We start from the raw sequence: 20,418 nt of genomic DNA on the forward strand, positions 1-20,418 counted from the left end.
GCCATAACCAAATAAACTATTTTTCTCACAAAAGTATATCTAGCGTTAGCATAAATACTCTTTATTTTATAGGGATTATATATATATATATATATATATATATATATATATATATATGGGAGTGATATTTTAAGAACGTTGATAAGTTGTAAGAAATTTTAAAAATCAATATGAACCACACATTTAATTAAATGAGTATGAAATATATGGTTGAGAATAAATCTGATTAAAAAATTAATCATGAGAAATAATAAGTATTTTTGATGATTAAGTTTTAATGTTAGTTACATACGTGTAATAAGTCGATTCGGTGTGTAAAAAAATATTGTAATTTTTTGTACATTACTTACACTTACGTTTTACACATTGTAAAAAGAATTCAAAAAAAAAAAACAAATTGTTACGTTGAGTTCTTTCGAGTTCTTAAAACTCAAAGCGGTTCTCAAAAGAAATTAATTTATATATATATATACACACACCATTTTTGTAATTTATTTATTTTCATTTTTTATAAATCGAACAAGTTATCTTGTTCGTGTTTGTTGGTTAAAAATGGGGGTGTTCAAATAAATCAGTAATGAATAAAAAAAGTGAGAAAAAACTATAACGCAATTGAAAATAAATTAAACGAACATTCTTTGAACACTTGCTTAACCATATAACACAATCTTAAGATTAAGTATATGATTACCAAATATATTTTAGTCTCTAAATATTTTTTTAATATTTAAAAAGTATTATAAAAGATCATTATAATTGTAATATGATATAAGTAAATAACTTAATCAACCAAACAAAAAACAAATAAATTACAATTTTACAAAAAAAATAAGTTGGTTAACTTATTAATAAACTTTAAAGAATCTATAAATTAAAATTGAGAAAATATATAACTTATTTAAACAATCGAATAAGTATAAAAGGTATATAGTTTTATAAAATAAATAAGTCGATTAATTAATTAATAAACTCTTTATTAAATCAGTAATAAAAAAGTAAATAAAAGAACCTTACCATTTATAGTCTCATGGTCAAAACCGTTATCAAATTAAGGGTATGTTCGGCTAAGAGTTTTTGGGAGCTTTAAGTTTCAAGTTTTTAAGAAAAAGTTTTTACTCAATTAAAAGTTTTGTTTGAAACTTTTAGGGCATGAGAAAAAGATTAAAGCTTAAAACTTCTACTAGTAGGCACCCATTTTAGTAATTTTATACATTTTATTAAAAGCTTCAGCTACTCTGTCAAACATCTAAATATATCTAAAAAGCTACAGTTTTCAGTCACCAGCTAGCAGCTTTCAGCTAGTTTTACCAAAGATACCATGAATAAAATTAAACGTCAATAGCTAATTCGTTCAAGTATTTTACTTTGGGAAGAATGAACTACGAGATATAAAACACATAAACCAAAATTACAGTTTACTCTTAAACTTTTATTTGATATTAACTATATAATTGAAAGTTGAAAGTCTATATTATTTGCTAATAATGAATTTGCTTTCAAAAATAGTGAATAACACCTCACAAAGATCGAATCTTTCATCATTGGATTTAGCACTAGGCAAAGTATTTGAACTAAACCAAAAGTACTGATCGATCTCTATCTCTCTCTCTCACACACACACACACACACTTGCCAGTAGCTTTTGGTCTGATACATGAAGTGTGGGGCTTCTCACTTCACCTCACTAAGAGCCTATACAATCTTCTTGCTACTTGGAATTTGTCCTTTTCCATTAACTCAATATTATTCTTATTAACCCTAAAATAACCTTTCTTAAGCCTCAAGATGCTGCTTATCACCACATGATTATTGTTCATCTCAAATCTTTAGAATCATCTTCAAACCTCACCTTGAAGATCTTTCTACAAGTTTTCTTGTTTTATTACTTACTTACTTACATATGTTCTTGTGCTGTTTCTGCTTTAGATTTATATCTTTTTCCTTACTTTCTAGCTAAAATCTTTGTGGGCTTTCAATCTTTCATTATCTAATCACTATATCCCCATCTGGGTACCTACAAACTTTTTATTTTTCAAAAAGCCACCTTTTTTAAACCTTATCTACTTGTTGTTCAACTTTGAGAGCATAATAATGATGAACCCAACAAGGGTTTTTGAAGTATGTGTGTTTGTTATGTTGATTCCATTCCTGAGCTGGATGGAACCAGTGAATGGAATTGGGGCTAATTGGGGAACACAGTCGTCTCACCCACTGCCTCCTGAAACAGTAGTCAAGATGCTGTTGGATAATGGGATCCAAAAAGTGAAGCTTTTTGATGCAGATTATGGGGCTTTAAGAGCTCTGAGTAACTCTAAAATTGAAGTCATGGTTGGTATACCCAATGATATGCTTGCTACTATGGCTACTAGCATGAAGGCTGCTGATAAATGGGTTTCAAAAAATGTTTCAACCCATCTTTCTAATGGTGTTGATATCAGGTCAGTAGTTCATTGATCTAGATTTCTAGTTTGTTTTATGTCAATCATGTTGGTTCTTTTACATTTTGGTACCTTTGAGCTATGATTCTTGACTTCTTGTATTGTTTTGTGTAGTCTTGTGTTGTGTTGTGTAATTTGTTGTTCTTTAAGTGGCAATTATTTTTTGGTTTATAGTTTTATTTAGTGTTAATATAATGGAAAAAACCAACCTTTTTTTTTCTCAGTTTGCAAAAATGGTTTAGATACAGCAACTTGTGAAATTGTTTTAAAAATGACTGTTTTACCCCTTAAACAGGTCAATATGTGATGAAATGATGTATAGTGACATGATAACATGGGTATTTTTTAATTACATGACATGGTATGAGTTTGCATTTAAATTGGTCAAATCGATGAAACTGTGTTTCACGTCACGAAAAGAGTCTAGATGACATTCACGTCAACAAAAAGTTACCTACTTAGCCTCCGTGTTGATACCGATTGCTCTGTTTATCGTTGTTTTCATTAATAAATTTATTTTAAACAGGTTGAAGAAGATTTTTATTATACCATAATTTGATTGTAGTTTTTTTTTTCTATATAAAATTAAGTAATTGTGTTGGTTTTTATGGTAGTGTGAAGTTATTATTACGCTTTACTATTCTTTTAAAAGAAGAAAAGAAGATCTTGTGTCATTATCATTCATTTGCAATATAAATCATGAGTTTGATGGCCTTCAGAATTATAAAAGTTGGAACCTTTAAGCTATTAAAGAGGTTCTTATGCACTATTTAATCCAACTTTTGAACCATTACAGGTACGTGGCAGTCGGGAACGAGCCGTTCTTGGCAACATATAACGGTTCTTTTTTAAGAACCACTTACCCGGCCCTCGAAAACATCCAAGCGGCTCTGGTAAAAGCAGGTCTTGGAGGCAAAGTGAAAGTCACCGTGCCCCAAAATGCAGATGTGTACTCTAGCTTGACCGAGGGCCCGTCCAGTGGTGATTTCCGGGCCGACATCCACGACTACATGTTCCAAATCACCAAATTCCTGAACGACAATGGGTCTCCGTTTACAGTCAACATCTACCCGTTCATAAGTCTTTATATCGACTCCAATTTCCCTGTTGAATACGCGTTCTTTGACGGTAAAGCAACTCCCGTGAACGATGGTGGGACAACTTACACGAACATGTTTGATGCCAACTATGATACCCTCGTGTGGGCTCTACAAAAAAACGGGTTTCCTAATATGGCAATCATAGTGGGAGAGATCGGGTGGCCTAGTGACGGGGACCGCAATGCTAACAATGAATATGCTCAACGCTTCATGCAAGGGTTCATGAGTCATATAGCGGCCGGGAAAGGGACCCCGATGAGACAAGCGCCCGTTGAGGCTTATTTATTTAGTTTGATTGATGAAGATCAAAAAAGCATACAACCTGGGAACTTTGAAAGGCATTGGGGGGTGTTCTATTATGACGGGCAACCGAAGTACTCACTGAACCTTGGAACAACCACCACCGGGGCCCTCGTCCCAGCTCGGAATGTGAGGTATCTACAAAGGAAGTGGTGTGTTCTTAAGGACTCAGTTATGATGGACGACCCGTCAATAGCTCAGTCGGTTAGTTATGCGTGTGCACTTGGGGATTGCACGAGTCTCGGGTATGGAACTTCTTGTGGTGATTTGGATGCTAGAATGAATATTTCGTATGCGTTTAATAGTTACTACCAGATTAATAATCAGTATGATGAGGCTTGTAGGTTCCCTAATGTTTCCAGCGTCACGAAAGACGACCCTTCAACTGGGACCTGCAGGTTTGGGATCATGATTGAGCCGTATTATGGTGGTGCTGACAGACGGCTCAGTTCGGGTGGATTTCTTGCAGTACTGGGATTGTTATTGCTTATGGTTTTGTAAATGACTCGTGTTGTTCTATGTATCAAACCGGTAATCTTTCGGTGAAGAGCTTTGTTCTGATTGAGATTTTGAGCTCTTCTGTTTTGTATGCAACTATTTTTATTTTATTTAGTTTTTAGACTGTTTTTATGTTAAATTTGTGATTTTGGTCAATGAGCAATCTGTCCCCTTTTCAGTTTTTGGTCTGCACAGTCCTTTGAAGTATTACTAACTTTTCAATGGTAATAAATGACTACTCTGTGAAACTGGTATTATTCATATAAAACCTTTAGTTTTCAATAAGTGCCAATGGTTCGGGCTTTGAAGCTGCAACAATTTTCATTCTATAACATGTGATGGATTCTAATCATCACCACTCTGAATGAATGGATGCCTCCTAACTTGTATTAATAACTGTATTCCTTATGGTGAAATGGGCTCAGATGCAGTATCAGAAATGGGCTCAGAAACAGTATCAGCCAGTTCTCGGGCCATGGTTTCGTGCGGGAAGAACATAACACAGAAACCCGAAAGAATTATAACAGCCTCAAACAGAACGATTGCAGCCGCTTGATGACACTCATCCACCAGATATACGGCCACAAGAGGGCAAATCATTCCCCCTATTCTACCCACAGAGCTTGCAATTCCGACGCCTGTAGCCCTCACAGCTGTTGGATATATCTATAAGAACAAGTGCTCATGTTAGAATTAGGCGGGGCAGTTTCCAACACGACCCGAACATGACACAAAAATGATTAGGTTTTAGGTTGTCGTATCTAACCCGTTAGATTGACTTATTTAGCACCTTTAACTAGGTCAACCCCCCAACCCGTTTGCAACCCATTTAACACATTTCAATCCAATTACAACCCGCCAAGCGCCAACCCATTTGACTTGTTTGGATAAATGGGTTAAACGGATCATGTTAGGGTTAACTTGTTTAATTAAACTGGTCGTGTTTGGGTTAACCTAATTATCACGTTTAACTATATAGGTCGGCACGCCAACCCGTTTATGACCCATTTAACATGTTTGTAACCTGATTACAACCCCCAACCCATCACCCTGTTTGACTCGTTTAGATAAGCGAGTTAAAGGGGTCATGCTTTTGTTCAACATTCAACCAGCAAACCCGACACCATGGTGGGTGGATTGGGTACTAGGTCAAAGCAGTTCATACGCAGTCGACCCACAAACAACTAATTCTTTCTCTCTTATTACAAGCTATCGATGTGCTAAACATGTACCTCTGGGGCATATATATTGGCAACCGTGAACGTTCCAATGATGAACATACGCGATCCAAATAACGAAACCAGTGTGAAAATCTCAGATTGAAGTGAAATCAATGGTAGAAGAAATATGAAACCTATGAAAAACATAAGTTCCATTGAATGCTTGCGACCGATCCTGTCCACTGTAGATGCTGCAAAAACTAGACCCGGAAGCTCTGTAAAAGATAACATTCAAAAGGGTAAATATGTCGTTTTGATGACAAAAAGACCATATGGAATATTTAAAATACTACAAGATTTAATTGGTTTATACCTGTGAAGAGGTAGGTCCCAGCAGAGCCCAGTTGGACCCGCAAGACTCACCTTGAACAGGGACGTCTGCGCAACGACCAACTGCTCCAGCAGGACCCACCATGCTCAGAGAACCTTACGCGCAGTACGCCAGCTGTACCCGCAGGGAAAGCCTCCCAATGGTGAAGTACCTCGCCTGTTCCCGCAGCTGCGGATACAAGCCATCAGGGAAGGCTACCCGCACTAACAGCAAGGCTACACGCACAAGGCATTACCTACTTCAGTAGTCACATGAAGGAATGAGCAAGGCAGGAATACTCCCGCCTAAGTGAGCCAGTCCGTATGCTTCTGGAAGATCTTTCGTACTATACCTACTAAGGTATGGGCGGAACAGACAATTTGACCAGAACAGCCCATGAACCAATCACAGGGTGACAGCTCACCGACAACAATACGAGGAGGAGCACCCTCTAGTACTGTTTGTCACTATTAGCCGCTGCCTAATCACCAACCCTTACGATGGGACGTGCGCAGCCTACAGTTGGTGGAACAGTGCGTAGCCGGCAGTAAAGGAACAGTGTACAGCCGACCTTTACTGCTGGCCGTAGCCTATTCACCAACCAGCATGGCCTGTGCGTAGTCCACTGTTGGTGGAATAGGAGTACTATTCAGCCGGCTGTACCTTCTAGGAAACCTACCTTCGGCTATAAATACTCCAACACCTTGGAATGGTAAGGACATCATCTGATATCTCAATCTTATCTAGCAATCTCTTAATATACACTTATATTCAGAGCAATCTAGTCTGATTCTCACGCCGGAGGGTGGTCACAAGGAGGAACCCCCCCTTCTCAGTGACGAGCTTACGGTGTCTGTTTTGCAGGTCCCCTGAAGAACAACCTTCTCTGCTAGACCTCATCCTCGTGGGAAACATTACTTAACCCCCAGATTATCTAGAATCTGCCCAGGGTTCACTTAGTGTTTCTTCATTGGCGCCATCCGTGCATAAAAGCTAGAACTAATTCTTAGTTTTTTCAAAGTTTCTGAAGAAATGGTTAACGTTACTCCGGTCCCAAGACCAGTAAATGACCAAGAAACCCCGGTGACCACAACCCCAGTAACTGGGAACACCGACGGTTATACAAATCTTACGAACACTACCCCGGCCACCCAAGCCGGGGCAAGTGCAGTAAATATTCCACTGGGGTTCACTGATGCCCAGTTGGAAAAACGAACGAGGGTCCCTCGCCAAACACTAGATCAAGTGAAGGCGTGGGCCGAAGCACGTCAGAGAGAGTTCCAAGCTGAATTGGATGAACGCTTGCGTTCAGTTCAACAGGCTGACGAATTCGGCAGTACTCGCCAACATCTCAATATGAACAGTGAGTGCGAGTACTCAGACGACGAGAGGGAAGAATCCGATACCGACGCAAACCCTCGCCATAAGGCGAAAGGGAAGCGTAAGGAAACGGACTTCCAACCGAAAAGGAATTTTGGAGAAGCTTTTAAACCAACAAATGCGGAGAGAAACCCGCGTGACTTCTCCAAAACCTTTAGACCAACTGCTACAAATGCAGGAAAGTCAAAGTTCGCAAGGGACATTGCGGAAGCAATCGCCCCGAGAAGTGCCAAACAAATGTCCAACATTGGCACTTATGATGGTCTATCCAACCCAGACGACCACTTGAACAGATTCATTGCGGGGGCAACCGTCAGTAACTGGACGGAACCCACGTGGTGTTATATGTTCCAGATGACCCTGGTTGGAGCAGCCAGGGCATGGTTCGATCGTTTACCAGTCCACCACATTTATGATTGGGCGGACTTTCAGAATAAGTTCAGCCAGCACTTCAGCCAGCAGAGGAAATATACTGAAGAACAGTGGACGATCCTCAACTGCGTTAGAGAGGAGGATGAATCTTTACTAGACTTCATCACCCGCTTCAACTCCAAAAAGCTAAGTCTCGGCAACATAAGTGAAGATCTTGTTCGCGCCGCTTTCATCCAAGGCGCCGAATACCCAGAGCTTATCCGCACATTGACGGGTAAAGATGGCATGCCATCAACATGGGATGCCATCATGACGGCGGCGAAGCGCTTTGCCGAGACGGAGAAGCAGCTGGGAAGGGATCTTCCCCAGAGTACACACCTCTACACGCAGAGGACGAGAGAGAACAATGTTCGGATCGCCCGGCAGAACAAAAAGAGGAAGCTAGGTATCTGGCAGTCAAGGGTAAACTTTGACACCTCATCCAGCTCTCACCCTCTTGTTGGCGGAAGAAATCACACACACCCTTCAAGCCAAAAGCACCGGTGGACGCCACTCACCAAAAGCGTCACGGAGATATTTGCCACTGAAAAGCTACCATGGCCAAAAGCTCCAATGATCCGGCAGCGACCTAATGCGGATCAGAGTAAATCCTGTGACTTCCACGGGACAAAAGGTCATAGTACGGAAGAGTGTACATCCTTGAAGGATATTGTTTAAGCATTCGTCAAGGATGGAAGACTGGCACACCTGGTGGCATCAATCAAGAAGGGAGGAAGGAACGACAACCGGTACCGAGGCAACGGACGAAAGCCCGTTGACATCAGCATCAACATGGTTCATGGTAAGATAAGAGGAAGAAAAAGGCGAACGACAGAACCATGTGCGTGGAAGGAAGCTGAGGTGCGCTTCCCGCGAGTGCCAGGAGGACCCAGCAAAGAAGGCCCTATCGTCATCAAAAGCCAGCTGGGGCACTACATCACTTCTCGCACTCTTGCTGACAACGGCGCCTCATCAAAGGTGATGTACAGGAAGTTCTTCGACAAGCTAGATGACGAAGACAAGGAACGCCTGGACACGATCCGCGCCTCGATGGAAGGGTTTGATGGCAGCACAAACACCCCCCTGGGTATCCTATCTTTCCCCGTCACTCTTACGGATGGGAAACACTCCCACACAGAAGATGTGGACTTTGTCGTGATGAGGAAGCCACACCACACATACGACATTCTCTTCGGGAGAGGCGGGATGGCAAGATTCAACGCCGTGGTATCCTCAGTCCACGGCATGATGGGATGGCCAACAGCTGAGGGTGTAGCGATGATCACCGGCATTCCCCAGGTATGCATCGCATCTGTCTCATCTAAACCCAAACCAAAGATGGCTAAACCAACCATCACCGAACCAGAAAGATGGGCCTTCAACGGCAAGTACCCTGACCAGGCCGTCACCATTGGCCCAACAATTGTTGATCCCACACGCACCTTACTCAAGCGCTTATTACAACAAAACGCTGACATCTTCGCGTGGACACCAGCTGACATGACTGGTGTACCCCGAAGTAAGGCAGAGCATAAGCTCAAATGCGATCCGGCTGTTACGCCGATCGTACAAAAGCGCAGAGTAATGGGGCCAGAACAAACTAACGCGTGTAGAACCCAAGTCAAGGAACTCCTTGACGCAGGCATCGTACGCGTTAGTAGATATCAAACTTGGGTTGCAAATCCCGTTATGGTACCGAAGAATAACAAACAATGGCGCATGTGTATAGATTTCAAGGACTTGAACAAAGCATGCCCCAAAGATTGTTATCCGTTACCCGAAATTGATCTTGAGGTGGATTCGTTGGCACCGTTCCGCCTTAAATGCTTCCTGGACGCGTATAAGGGGTACCACCAAATACACATGGCCGTTGATGATCAGGACAAAACCGCTTTTCGGACACCCGATGGCACATTTTGTTACCAAATGATGCCATTCGGACTTAAGAATGCCGGGTCTACATACCAACGCCTGATGGACAACCAGTTTCATGCCCAAATTGGGAGGGACTTGGAAGTCTACATGGATGACTTGGTCATCAAAAGCCCTGACCCAGATGCGATGTTGAAAGACATCGAAGAGACTTTCAACACGCTCAGGAAGATAAACATGAAGCTCAACCCAAGCAAGTGTGCCTTTGGAATGGAAGAAGGGAAGTTCTTGGGGGTCATCGTCACTAAAGATGGCTTCAGAGCGAACCCTGAGAAGGTCGAAGCCATTATCAAAATGGAATCACCTACTACCATCAAACAGGCTCAGACACTGAATGGACGACTAGTGGCACTTAATCGCTTTTTGGCAAACCACGCGGATAAGTCGTTTCCCTTCGTGTCAACATTGAGAAACTGTTTATAGAAAAAGCACTTCCGCTGGACACCAGAAGCGGAAGCAGCTTTTCAGGAGATTCGGTCACGCTTGATCGAACTCCCAACGCTGACAGCACCAAAAGCGGGAGAGGAGTTAATCCTATACCTTTCCACAACTGATAGAGCAACCGGGGCAGTCCTGCTAGTAGAACGAAAAGGCATCCAGATGCCAATCTATTATGTCAGCCGTATCCTAACAGACGTAGAAACCCGGTACTCTACCCTCGAAAAATTAGTCTTAGCACTTATACACGCTTCACGCAGGTTAAGACGATATTTCCAGGGTCACCCAATCACCATTATCTCCAACTTCAAACTTGCAAACGTTCTAGGCAAACCCGAGTTATCGGGACGACTAGCCAAATGGGCAATTGAGTTGGGAGAATACGCGATAAAGTATAAACCAAGACCAGCCATAAAAGGCCAGGTTCTGGCCGACTTTATTGCAGAAGTGCCTGTATCGCGGGAAAAAGAGTGCCAGGAAGAGGCTCAACCCTCTCCAGCACAAGACATCAATGATGTCTGGCGACTCTACACTGATGGAGCAGCCAGTAACGAGGGTTCAGGCGCAGGGCTGAAACTAACCAACCCAGCAGGCCAAGAATACACTTACGTTATTCGACTGGATTTTCCAAGTACGAATAACGAAGCCGAGTATGAGGCATTCTTGGCTGGGCTGAGAATTGCGCGTAAGATGGGAGTGAAAAACTTGGAAGCCCACGTGGATTCCATGTTAGTAGCCAATCAAATCAACGGGACGTACACGGCCGTGAACGACACAATGGCCCTGTACCTCGCACAAGCAAAATCCCTTATGCGCGATTTCAACGACTGCAAAGTCATACACGTCAAGCGAAGTGAAAACAAATCTGCGGATGCGTTAAGCAAGCTTGCATCAGTAGCCTTCACCCACTTAGGAAACGATATTCGCATTGAACTCCTCGAGACACCTTCGGTCCCGCACAAGGAAATTTGTGTCATCCAAACCGGCACAGAAACGTGGATGACACCAATAATAAAATACCTTGCGGCAGGTACACTGCCAGAGTCAAAAGCACAGGCAAGAAAACTACGCTGTAAAGCACTGAATTATCAACTCATCGATGACATTCTTTACAGGCGTAACTTTCTTAGCCCACTCTTGAGATGCGTGGACAACCAAGATGCTGACTACCTCCTAAGGGAAGTACACGAAGGCATCTGTGGAATACACGCAGGTCCCCGCGCTGTTGTAGCTAAGCTAAACAACGCGGGATACTTTTGGCCGGGGATGCATACGGATGCGCTGGCATACATCAGAAAATGTAGGTCTTGCCAGCTCTACGCACCCAACACGCACCGCCCGAAGAATGAACTTGTTCCAGTCACCTCTTCATGGCCATTTCAGAAGTGGGCCATCGATGTGACAGGCCCATTTCCTATAGCAGCAGGAAATGTTCAGTTCCTAGTGGTAGCCATCGACTACTTCACCAAGTGGATAGAAGCAAAACCCTTAGCCCAAACAACCGCGAAACATATCAAAAAATTTATTTGGGAATTTATTATTTGTCGTTTTGGACTTCCACAGAATTTGGTGAGCGATAACGGCACCAACTTTGCTGACAAGAAGCTACAACAGTGGCTGAAAGAACTTCAAATCACCCACACCTTTACCTCAGTGGCACACCCGCAAGGTAATGGTGAGGTGGAAAGAGCAAATAAGAGCATCGTCGAAGGCATAAAGAAAAGACTCTTGGAACACAGATCCGGCTGGGTGGACGAGCTTCCGCACGTCCTTTGGGCAAACAGAACGCTGAAGAAGGCCAGTACGGGAGAAACCCCGTTCAGTCTCACTTATGGCACTGAAGCCATGGTCCCGGTCGAAATTGGTTTACCCTCACCAAGGGTCTTGATTCAGCCAGAAGACAATGATGCGGAAAGACGGTTGGACCTTATGCTAACCGAGGAACGCAGAGACTTAGCCGCAGTGCGTGAAGAGAACTACAAGCGACAAATGCAATAGTACTACAACACGCGGGTAAAACTCTGCAACTTCAATGTAGGAGACTACATACTGCGTAACAACGAGGCTTCGAACCAACAACACCCAGGAAAGCTGGCCCCGGTCTGGGAAGGGCCATACATTATCAAAGAAGTCCTGGGAAAGGGCGCATACCGGCTCGAAAGGCTCGATGGCACTCCCATCCCAAGAACATGGAATGGAGCTCAATTACGCAAATGTTATATGTAGATCAATTCCAAATTTGTAAAGAAAAGGCCTAGAGCCACTTCTAATGGAAATGATTCTCCTTTCACAATGTGTTGATAGCCTTACCTTTATACTTATGAACTTCCCACACTGGTGCCGGTATTCACCGTATAAATGGGGGAGAAGTGAGTCGTTACGTGTGGAATGCGGCAAAACCCGCATAAACACAACGCTAAAAATAAGGAAAACCTACACGCAGGTCAGATATAAGTAAAGTTTAGCCATCCTTGTAAGTGCAAGTGACGGTCTTACCCGCACAATCACGAACAAGGAAGCAAAACTTCAACCTATCATCTACCACGTTCAAAGGTTAACTTATTCTGAACACTTAGAAAATTTCAAAGGAAAAGATGAGGAAAACTTCCACGCAGGTCAGATATAAGTAAAGTTAAGCCATCCTACTAAGTGTAAGTGACGGTCATACCCGCACAATCATGAAAGAGGAAGCGAAACAAACTTATAATTTACCACGTTAAAAAGTTAACTTATCTAAGTACTAAAGAAATTGCTAAGTTAGATTAAAACATGCGTAAAATAAACAAGGCAAAGAACTAACACAATCTTTATTTCATCAAAATTCAAATATTACAAAGAGCTATACAAAATCAAAAATCTACGCTAATGGTGGAAAGGGATCTTCAGAATCAAGCTTCAGGACCACTTCCACTTGGACCGCTCCATCAGTAGAGCGTGGTGGTTCAAGGAAAGCTTTAAGGATAGCTAGCCCATCATCAGCAGCAGCGACTTCGTTCACCTTCTCCACCACCGGATGCGGGAAGGCGGCATACTGATTCACTGCTTGGTTGTAAACAGCTTCAGTATCAACATTGTACAAAGGGAAGTTGGAAGGCGGGATGCCTTTCTCAACGAACCCTAGACCAAGCAGGAAGCCGGCCTTTTCCCCATCCTCATGAGAAGCGTTGAGGGCTGCGCTCATAGCATCGTCATAAGACGTCTCTGAGAAGACCCGATGCACAACCTACAAGAAAATATACAAGTATCAGAACCCTTTCTATTGACAAAGAAAAGCGTAAAGACATGAAAAGGTTACCTGAGACAACGCTTCTCGAAGAAGCCATTCCTTGGCAACCAGAGCTTCTTGGAGGGCGGCTTGAGCTTGGGTACAGGCGCGTTCAGCTTCACTTTTATTAAGGTTGGCAAGCAACACTTCCTTTGCAGCAGCCTCTTCGACGCCCTTTAGCTTCCGCTCAGTATGGTCAAGCACCCCCCTCTGGTCCAAGATCTCCTGGAGCTTTTTGGCGTCTTCCATCGCCAAGGCATCATGAGCCTGCTGGAGAGCCTCTAATTTGGCTTTAAGCTCTTCGTTCTCCACGCGTAGAGGCTCAGCAACGGCTTCAGCCTTGGTGGCCCTCTCGGTTGCGTTCCTAACAGTTTCCTTAGCCAGCCGAAGCTGTTCATTAACAGCTTGGGAAGCCTTGGAACGGGCCTCGAGTCGAGCCTGAACTTCAACCTCGAGGGCCTTGAAGGCCTTCTCCTTTTCCGCAGCCACCGCGGAAAGCCTTTGGTTCTCCTCCCGGACAGCCCGCGCCTGAGCCACTTCTTTAAGGCGAGCTGCTTTTAACTTGTCGTTTTCACGACAAAGCAGCTCGACGCGCGGCTGCATCCGGGCCAGGAGAACCCGAAGCTCATTGGTTAGCCTACCCTCCTGGTAGCTAGCCATGGCTTCCCCCAACGCACCACTGGGAGCAGCGTGACGAGCCCATTCCACGCACTCCACAGGGGTGCGAAGGGTTGTTCCTCGGCGAATGTTCCATCGTGGAACATACACTTCATTGGAATCCGACACTGCAAAAAACATAAAGCAGTTAGAAAAAAATGATAAATAAAAAATATATATATAATGGGCCAAAAGAACCCTACGCACCTGTAGGGTCAATTACAGGCCGATAGCCGCCAAACCCATCACCTGAACCCAAGGGAAATCCATCCAAGAGGTCAGGCAGATGGGAAGGAGGCAGAGGTTGGCGCAAAGCCCCATGCATACCTGACGGATCGGCCGTCGTTGCCGATGACGGAGGCATGGTAGAAGCCGCCGCGGTCGCCGCCGCGGAATCCGCAGCAAAAGTAACCGCCGGCTCGGTGAAAGATGCGGTAAAAACAGCACTCACAGCCGGCGGTGACGTCATCACAGCTGGAACAGTCGGCTCAAAGGATGTGAGCAACTGAACCAGCGGAAGCAGGCGCAGGCGCCTGGGTCGTCGCCTCAGGTAGGCTGACCAAGCCTACCGTCATTGGCGGAGAGGTACTCCTCTGCGCTCCACCCTGGAATGCGTCAACATCCACGCCTGCACAAAGAAGAGTGTTAAAGGATATATATTAAGCTATGAAGATAAAAGCTAAAGGAAGTTGTACTTACGGGTTTTCTTGAGCCTAAAGGTACGGAGAGGCGGGGACGAACCCGATGGAGCCGGCCTCTTTGCGCCGCTCACCGTCGTCTTCTTGGGCTCTCCGGAGGTGACAGTCGCAGCCTCCGGAGCGGTGGTCTTATCACCACAGGGATTCCCCGCCACCTCTTCACTCTCGGTCTCCGAATCAGACCGAGGCGCCGGATCGGCAGTGGAGGCCACCTTCTCCTTCCCCTTCCGCCGGCAGCCTTCTTCTTCCGCACCAACGGAGGACCATCTGCGGATTCCTCATCAGAACATACGATTAAAGGAATTCCAGCAGATGTTTCAACATTGAGGGATCGAGGGTCGAATAGCGCCTTACCTGGCCGCCTGGCGCTAAGGATCTCGTGGCCTAGCGGATAGACCTCCACGAACCGATCCGCAGTTTGTTCTAGGATGGGCAACTCGTTCTCGTCTAGAGCGCGAGTACCCATCCGAGCGGGACCGTCAGCCTCCCGCGGGTTCAGGAGCGACTGCAAGTCGTTCCCCTCTGAAATAAACAGGAAAAAAGTTAGAAGAAATTCAGAATCAACAAAAAGAAACAAGCATACCGTAAGGGACAGAGTTCGAACCGTATTCGAGGACGATCGGAATCTTTCGCGCATCCGCCTCCTTCCACACCCGGCTCATCCCCAACATCACCATCCCGGACTCCGCAAACCGGTAAACCGGAGATTGGACTCGGGATATCTTCGAAAACCATTCCGCCTCCTCGTAGTTGGAGGCGTGAAGGCTGGGAAGTGCTTGCACGTTCTTGAATTTCATGGCAAGGGGGATGGCGCGAGCGGATATGAAGAAAAACTCCCGCTTCCACGAGCGAAGACTGCGCTCGGTTGAGCAGATCTTCAAACCCTTAATCCGGGTTATCAATGTATACCACCCCTGGATGCACCTCCAAGTGTAGAAGGTCATCAGGCGGTCAACATAGGGCTCAATGCCCAGAATCCGGCACACCCACTCGAAGTGCCGAATCTTGGCAATCGCCATCGGGTGCACCTCGGTCAGGTGCACACCGTGCCTCTCAAGGACACGGTAAACAAACTTTGTCAATGGGAACCTAAGATTCCCATAAACAAAGAATGCAGCATAAACCCCGATCTTGCCTCTGGGGGCATCATACACCGTCTGGTGGGGTTCAGGAAACTCAGGCTCAAGAGACTCGAGCATGAACTTCCTGACGATGTACTGATACAGATCGCCAGGCAGAGCACACTGGCACTCGCCAGCAGTACTCTTGTCATCGGCTGTAGATTCAAGATCACGAGACGACATCTTGCAAAAAGAAAGAAGAAAACGATTTCAAGAGAATGCTCGACTGAAAGATGAGTATTCGCCGGAAATCGTTCTTAAGATGAAGAGAAGAGTGAAAGTGTGGATTACAAAGAACCCTCTCCCCCTTTATATACTAATCGCAATTAATGCGATGCATTTAATGCGGAAGAGAGAGAAATCGAAGGTGCAATGAAACTATGACACGTGGCAAAGAGCAAGCTGGCAACAGCTGTTGACAGGACGCATACCATTAATTTCGCGGCCACGCGCCCGAAAAATCGTGCCCACGCGCCTGAAAAAGCGTCTGGAATGACCATGTACTGTCACGTCACCATAACTTCCTGCACGTCCTGACACAGTCAGAAGAAACCGTCGCACGACGTTTCAGAGGTTTGGACTGTTCTTATCCTTTCACCAACTCTTCGAATTTCAGAAAAATTCAAAAAAAAAAAAAAAAAAAAAAAGATTCAAAAGTAGGCGGGAAAATACCTCTTACCTTGGTAACCAAGTAACCATAAGACGGGTGCGGGTACAGTGTCAAGGCAAAACCCTTCACATAATTAGCACCCGCAGGGAATTGACACCAGGAATACCTTGGGAATAAAGTAACCGTAAGACGAGTGCGGGTACAGTGTCAAGGCAAAACCCTTCACATACTTAGCACTCTGCAGGGAATTCAAACCAAGAAGGATCTTCTGGGCCATGCTTGCGGAAACGGGAATAACATCCCCGCATGACGGGAACGTCGAGAACTATATTGTTTGAAACTCCAAGATGGAATTGGTGGTTTTTAGCATAATTGATCACTATGTTGAAAACTAACAAAACCCCATGGAGAATCCACACAAGTGGGACTCAACGCTCCTGACTTGCGAGAAGGTTACAAACCTACCCGCTTCATACCCTAAGATCAAGCAGAAAAGTCGGGAATTTCTGCGTGACATCAGGAAAACCGCGGGGAGAATCACCACGGAAAACCTAAAAACTAAACCCTTTTCAAAACCCCTTGCTAAGTCCAAAAGTTCACCTCACTTATTAATATTTCATGAGAAGAACATTGGACTGGGGGGACTTGAAGAGGTAGGTCCCAGCAGAGCCCAGTTGGACCCGTAAGACTCACCTTGAACAGGGACGTCTGCGCAACGACCAACTGCTCCAGCAGGACCCACCATGCTCAGAGAACCTTACGCGCAGTACGCCAGCTGTACCCGCAGGGAAAGCCTCCCAATGGTGAAGTACCCCGCCTGTTCCCGCAGCTGCGGATACAAGCCATCAGGGAAGGCTACCCGCACTAACAGCAAGGCTACACGCACAAGGCATTACCTACTTCAGTAGTCACATGAAGGAATGAGCAAGGCAGGAATACTCCCGCCTAAGTGAGCCAGTCCGTATGCTTCTGGAAGATCTTTCGTACTATACCTACTAAGGTATGGGCGGAACAGACAATTTGACCAGAACAGCCCATGAACCAATCACAGGGTGACAGCTCACCGACAACAATACGAGGAGGAGCACCCTCTAGTACTGTTTGTCACTATTAGCCGCTGCCTAATCACCAACCCTTACGATGGGACGTGCGCAGCCTACAGTTGGTGGAACAGTGCGTAGCCGGCAGTAAAGGAACAGTGTACAGCCGACCTTTACTGCTGGCCGTAGCCTATTCACCAACCAGCATGGCCTGTGCGTAGTCCACTGTTGGTGGAACAGGAGTACTATTCAGCCGGCTGTACCTTCTAGGAAACCTACCTTCGGCTATAAATACTCCAACACCTTGGAATGGTAAGGACATCATCTGATATCTCAATCTTATCTAGCAATCTCTTAATATACACTTATATTCAGAGCAATCTAGTCTGATTCTCACGCCGGAGGGTGGTCACAAGGAGGAACCCCCCCTTCTCAGTGACGAGCTTACGGTGTCTGTTTTGCAGGTCCCCTGAAGAACAACCTTCTCTGCTAGACCTCATCCTCGTGGGAAACATTACTTAACCCCCAGATTATCTAGAATCTGCCCAGGGTTCACTTAGTGTTTCTTCAACCTGCCAAACTGGTGATGAATACATCTCTATATGTAGAATCTTCAGAACCGTTAGCTGTGAGTATAGTAAGCGAGCTACATTGGCTTTCGCCATTGCTCAGTTGTGATGTCAGCAATATGATCCCGTAATATGAAAACGAATTTCCAAAGAATACAATCCATAATAAAAATGTGGTTTTACTCAAATTTGATGAAAATAACATCCTTAAGCTCGAGAACCTCATTCTAGAAGCAACCTTATTATTTCCTTTTGGAGAAAGCAGACGGGTATCTTGGCTATCTTCCAGTGTTTCAAGATCTTCATCTGAACATGTAATTTGATCAGAAAGAAGGATCCCAGGAGGGAGTTGACTTTTGTTGACTACCGTTGCTCGTTTCAGTATCTCATAAGCATCCTTTGTTCGGCCTTTCAAACACAGAAATCTTGGAGATTCAGGTACAAGTTCATAAAACACGAGAGCAGCCACAGCAGGAATAGAAGATATTGCTAGCAACCACCTCCAACCGAAACGAGGCATGATGATCTAAACAAGTAAATAAAAGTATACGCCTTACATAACATAATTTTGACAACATTAATGATAAGTCTCATATGTATATACCCAAGCAAGAGAGGCTTCTACAATTGTTCCTACTGTCCAAAAAGTTTGCCATCCAAATGCCTCTGCTTGGAGCAGGAACAAATTCCAAAAACCAAGAATTATAAGTGGGCCCGCCACCTAGACCGATACCTCCTATGCACCGAAGAATAACCAATGAAATATAGTTTGGAGAAAACGAACTTAAAACCGAAGCTCCACTAGTCACAACAGCAATACTCAGAAGACCTTTTCTAGTGAATCAAAATACATGTAACCAGCTGTTACTAACTCATTATTATTGAATATTACAAATGTTATTCCTTATTATTACCTTCTTCCAAAGTTATCTGAGATGAATCCCCATGAATATGCACCAACAAGCATGCCAGCAAACACCACTGTTGTTATAAGGCTCTCTTCCGTGGAAGATAAATTCCACTCGGATCGAACCGACGGTCCAATAAACGAAAGAATCATCACCTCCATTGCTTCAGCAATGGAACCGAGACCCGCATAAACAATCAGCCATCCTTGAAACTTCCCAAATCCAACGGCTACAAGCGCTTCATCTAATGTATATGTACTTGTCTGGTCCGTCATCTGCAGGGTTCAATCTGATGTAAGCAAACAGAGGTAAATGTAAGGAGTTGAAGACAACATTTATAAAGGAAAAAGTGTTATAGAATCTGATCAATCCACCCGGGATGATATTTTTTCTCCCGAATACTGGTATCGTATCTGTACCGGTCTTTGATACCCACTTCTCAAATTCGGTATTTTCGGTATCCGTACCTTCTTTTCTTGTTTTTTGATGTGGAAAGTGATACGGGTTTGAGGACATTTTGTATCTTTTGGTTAAACCACAGCGGGTACCGGTACCGAACTAATACATTCGGGACTGTATTTTGGGTAACAGTACCTTACGGATCTCATCCCTACTGAATCCACTGTTTGATAACCAGATCATCATCATCATCATAATCACATACCGACAATACACAAAGATGAACAAACACAAAAAAAAAAAAAAAATTGACGGAAATGATGAAATTAACAACTAAGAGACTTGTAATTCTATAACCAAAACTTATAGAAAAAAAAGGAAAATGGGAGAAAGTATTAGAGGTTACCTTGAATGAGTATAAATCCAAAACCAATTAATCAGAGGAACTGCCAACTGACTCTTTTTATCTAATCAGAGTTCATAATAATAAGTTGAATGCCGGCGGTTAGGAAAGAGGCCGACACGTAAGCAATAGATTATAGCACATGTGATTATGTTTGTACCAGAAATGGGAGGCATTGGTAGCTGTAGCCTTCCGATTATTGGGTTGCGGTGGCGGTTGCGGCTTGACCGGTTAATACTTACAATATTTATTTATTTATTTATTAGTTATTACCACTTCAAGATTTATGTGCTGGTTTATTTTTCGGGAAGGGATTATTATGTTTTAATAAATGTCGTAAAACTTATTTTAAAGTTTAGCCTACATAATATTTTAAATTACTATTGCATTATACATATTTTTAATAAATGAAAATAAATCAGTTTAACGGATTTACTTGTGAGCACGTCCGTTGACATGATCCGCCTAGCTAAATGTTTCTATGGCTTCGACTCAGAATCGATTTAAGCACATTTAGATTAACCGAAAACAAGTAAATTTCATGTTAGATTTATGGCATGTCAGAAATTCACACCCTAACTATTGTGCTAGCTAGTTGTATGTGTGAAATTAAATTAGTTGTTGTAAAAAATAGTGTGTATGTGTTTGCCGGTAAATAAAAAGTTATTGAAATAATTACATGGATGATAGCTAATGCTATTGTATGCGTTTATTGTAGTTT

The 20,418-nt window shown here is 43.8% G+C and overlaps 1 protein-coding gene and 1 pseudogene across 2 annotated transcripts; one reads left to right on the forward strand and one right to left on the reverse strand.

Annotated features, from left to right (window-relative positions):
• Positions 1 to 1,581: 1,581 nt before the first annotated feature.
• Positions 1,582 to 4,516, forward strand: LOC143561280 (glucan endo-1,3-beta-glucosidase 6-like). Its single transcript, XM_077049401.1, has 2 exons — positions 1,582 to 2,438; positions 3,235 to 4,516. Exons 1-2 carry the CDS (start codon positions 2,092 to 2,094, stop codon positions 4,337 to 4,339), a joined length of 1,452 nt encoding a protein of 483 aa, XP_076905516.1. The 5' UTR covers positions 1,582 to 2,091; the 3' UTR covers positions 4,340 to 4,516.
• On the reverse strand, positions 4,505 to 19,742 carry LOC143561279 (organic cation/carnitine transporter 7-like; annotated as a pseudogene). The gene is made up of 6 exons (XR_013140280.1): positions 19,701 to 19,742; positions 18,902 to 19,170; positions 18,592 to 18,821; positions 17,991 to 18,513; positions 5,569 to 5,771; positions 4,505 to 5,002 (listed from the first exon to the last, which is right to left on the reverse strand). The product of XR_013140280.1 is annotated as an organic cation/carnitine transporter 7-like (transcript).
• Between the last annotated feature and the right edge of the window lie 676 nt (positions 19,743 to 20,418).

This window comes from Bidens hawaiensis, unplaced genomic scaffold (assembly GCF_021521415.1).
Source record: "Bidens hawaiensis isolate Kalapana, Puna unplaced genomic scaffold, B.hawaiensis_p1.1 tig00020646_1, whole genome shotgun sequence".
Lineage (NCBI taxonomy): Eukaryota > Viridiplantae > Streptophyta > Magnoliopsida > Asterales > Asteraceae > Bidens > Bidens hawaiensis.

What these genes read in the sequence shown, in the direction of transcription:
- LOC143561280 (XM_077049401.1), top strand. Translation starts at nt 2,092, where the DNA reads ATGATGAACCCAACAAGGGTTTTTGAAGTATGTGTGTTTGTTATGTTG. An exon ending in TCTAATGGTGTTGATATCAG is followed by an intron (nt 2,439 to 3,234) that starts GTCAGTAGTTCA and finishes GAACCATTACAG; the next exon opens with GTACGTGGCAGTCGGGAACG.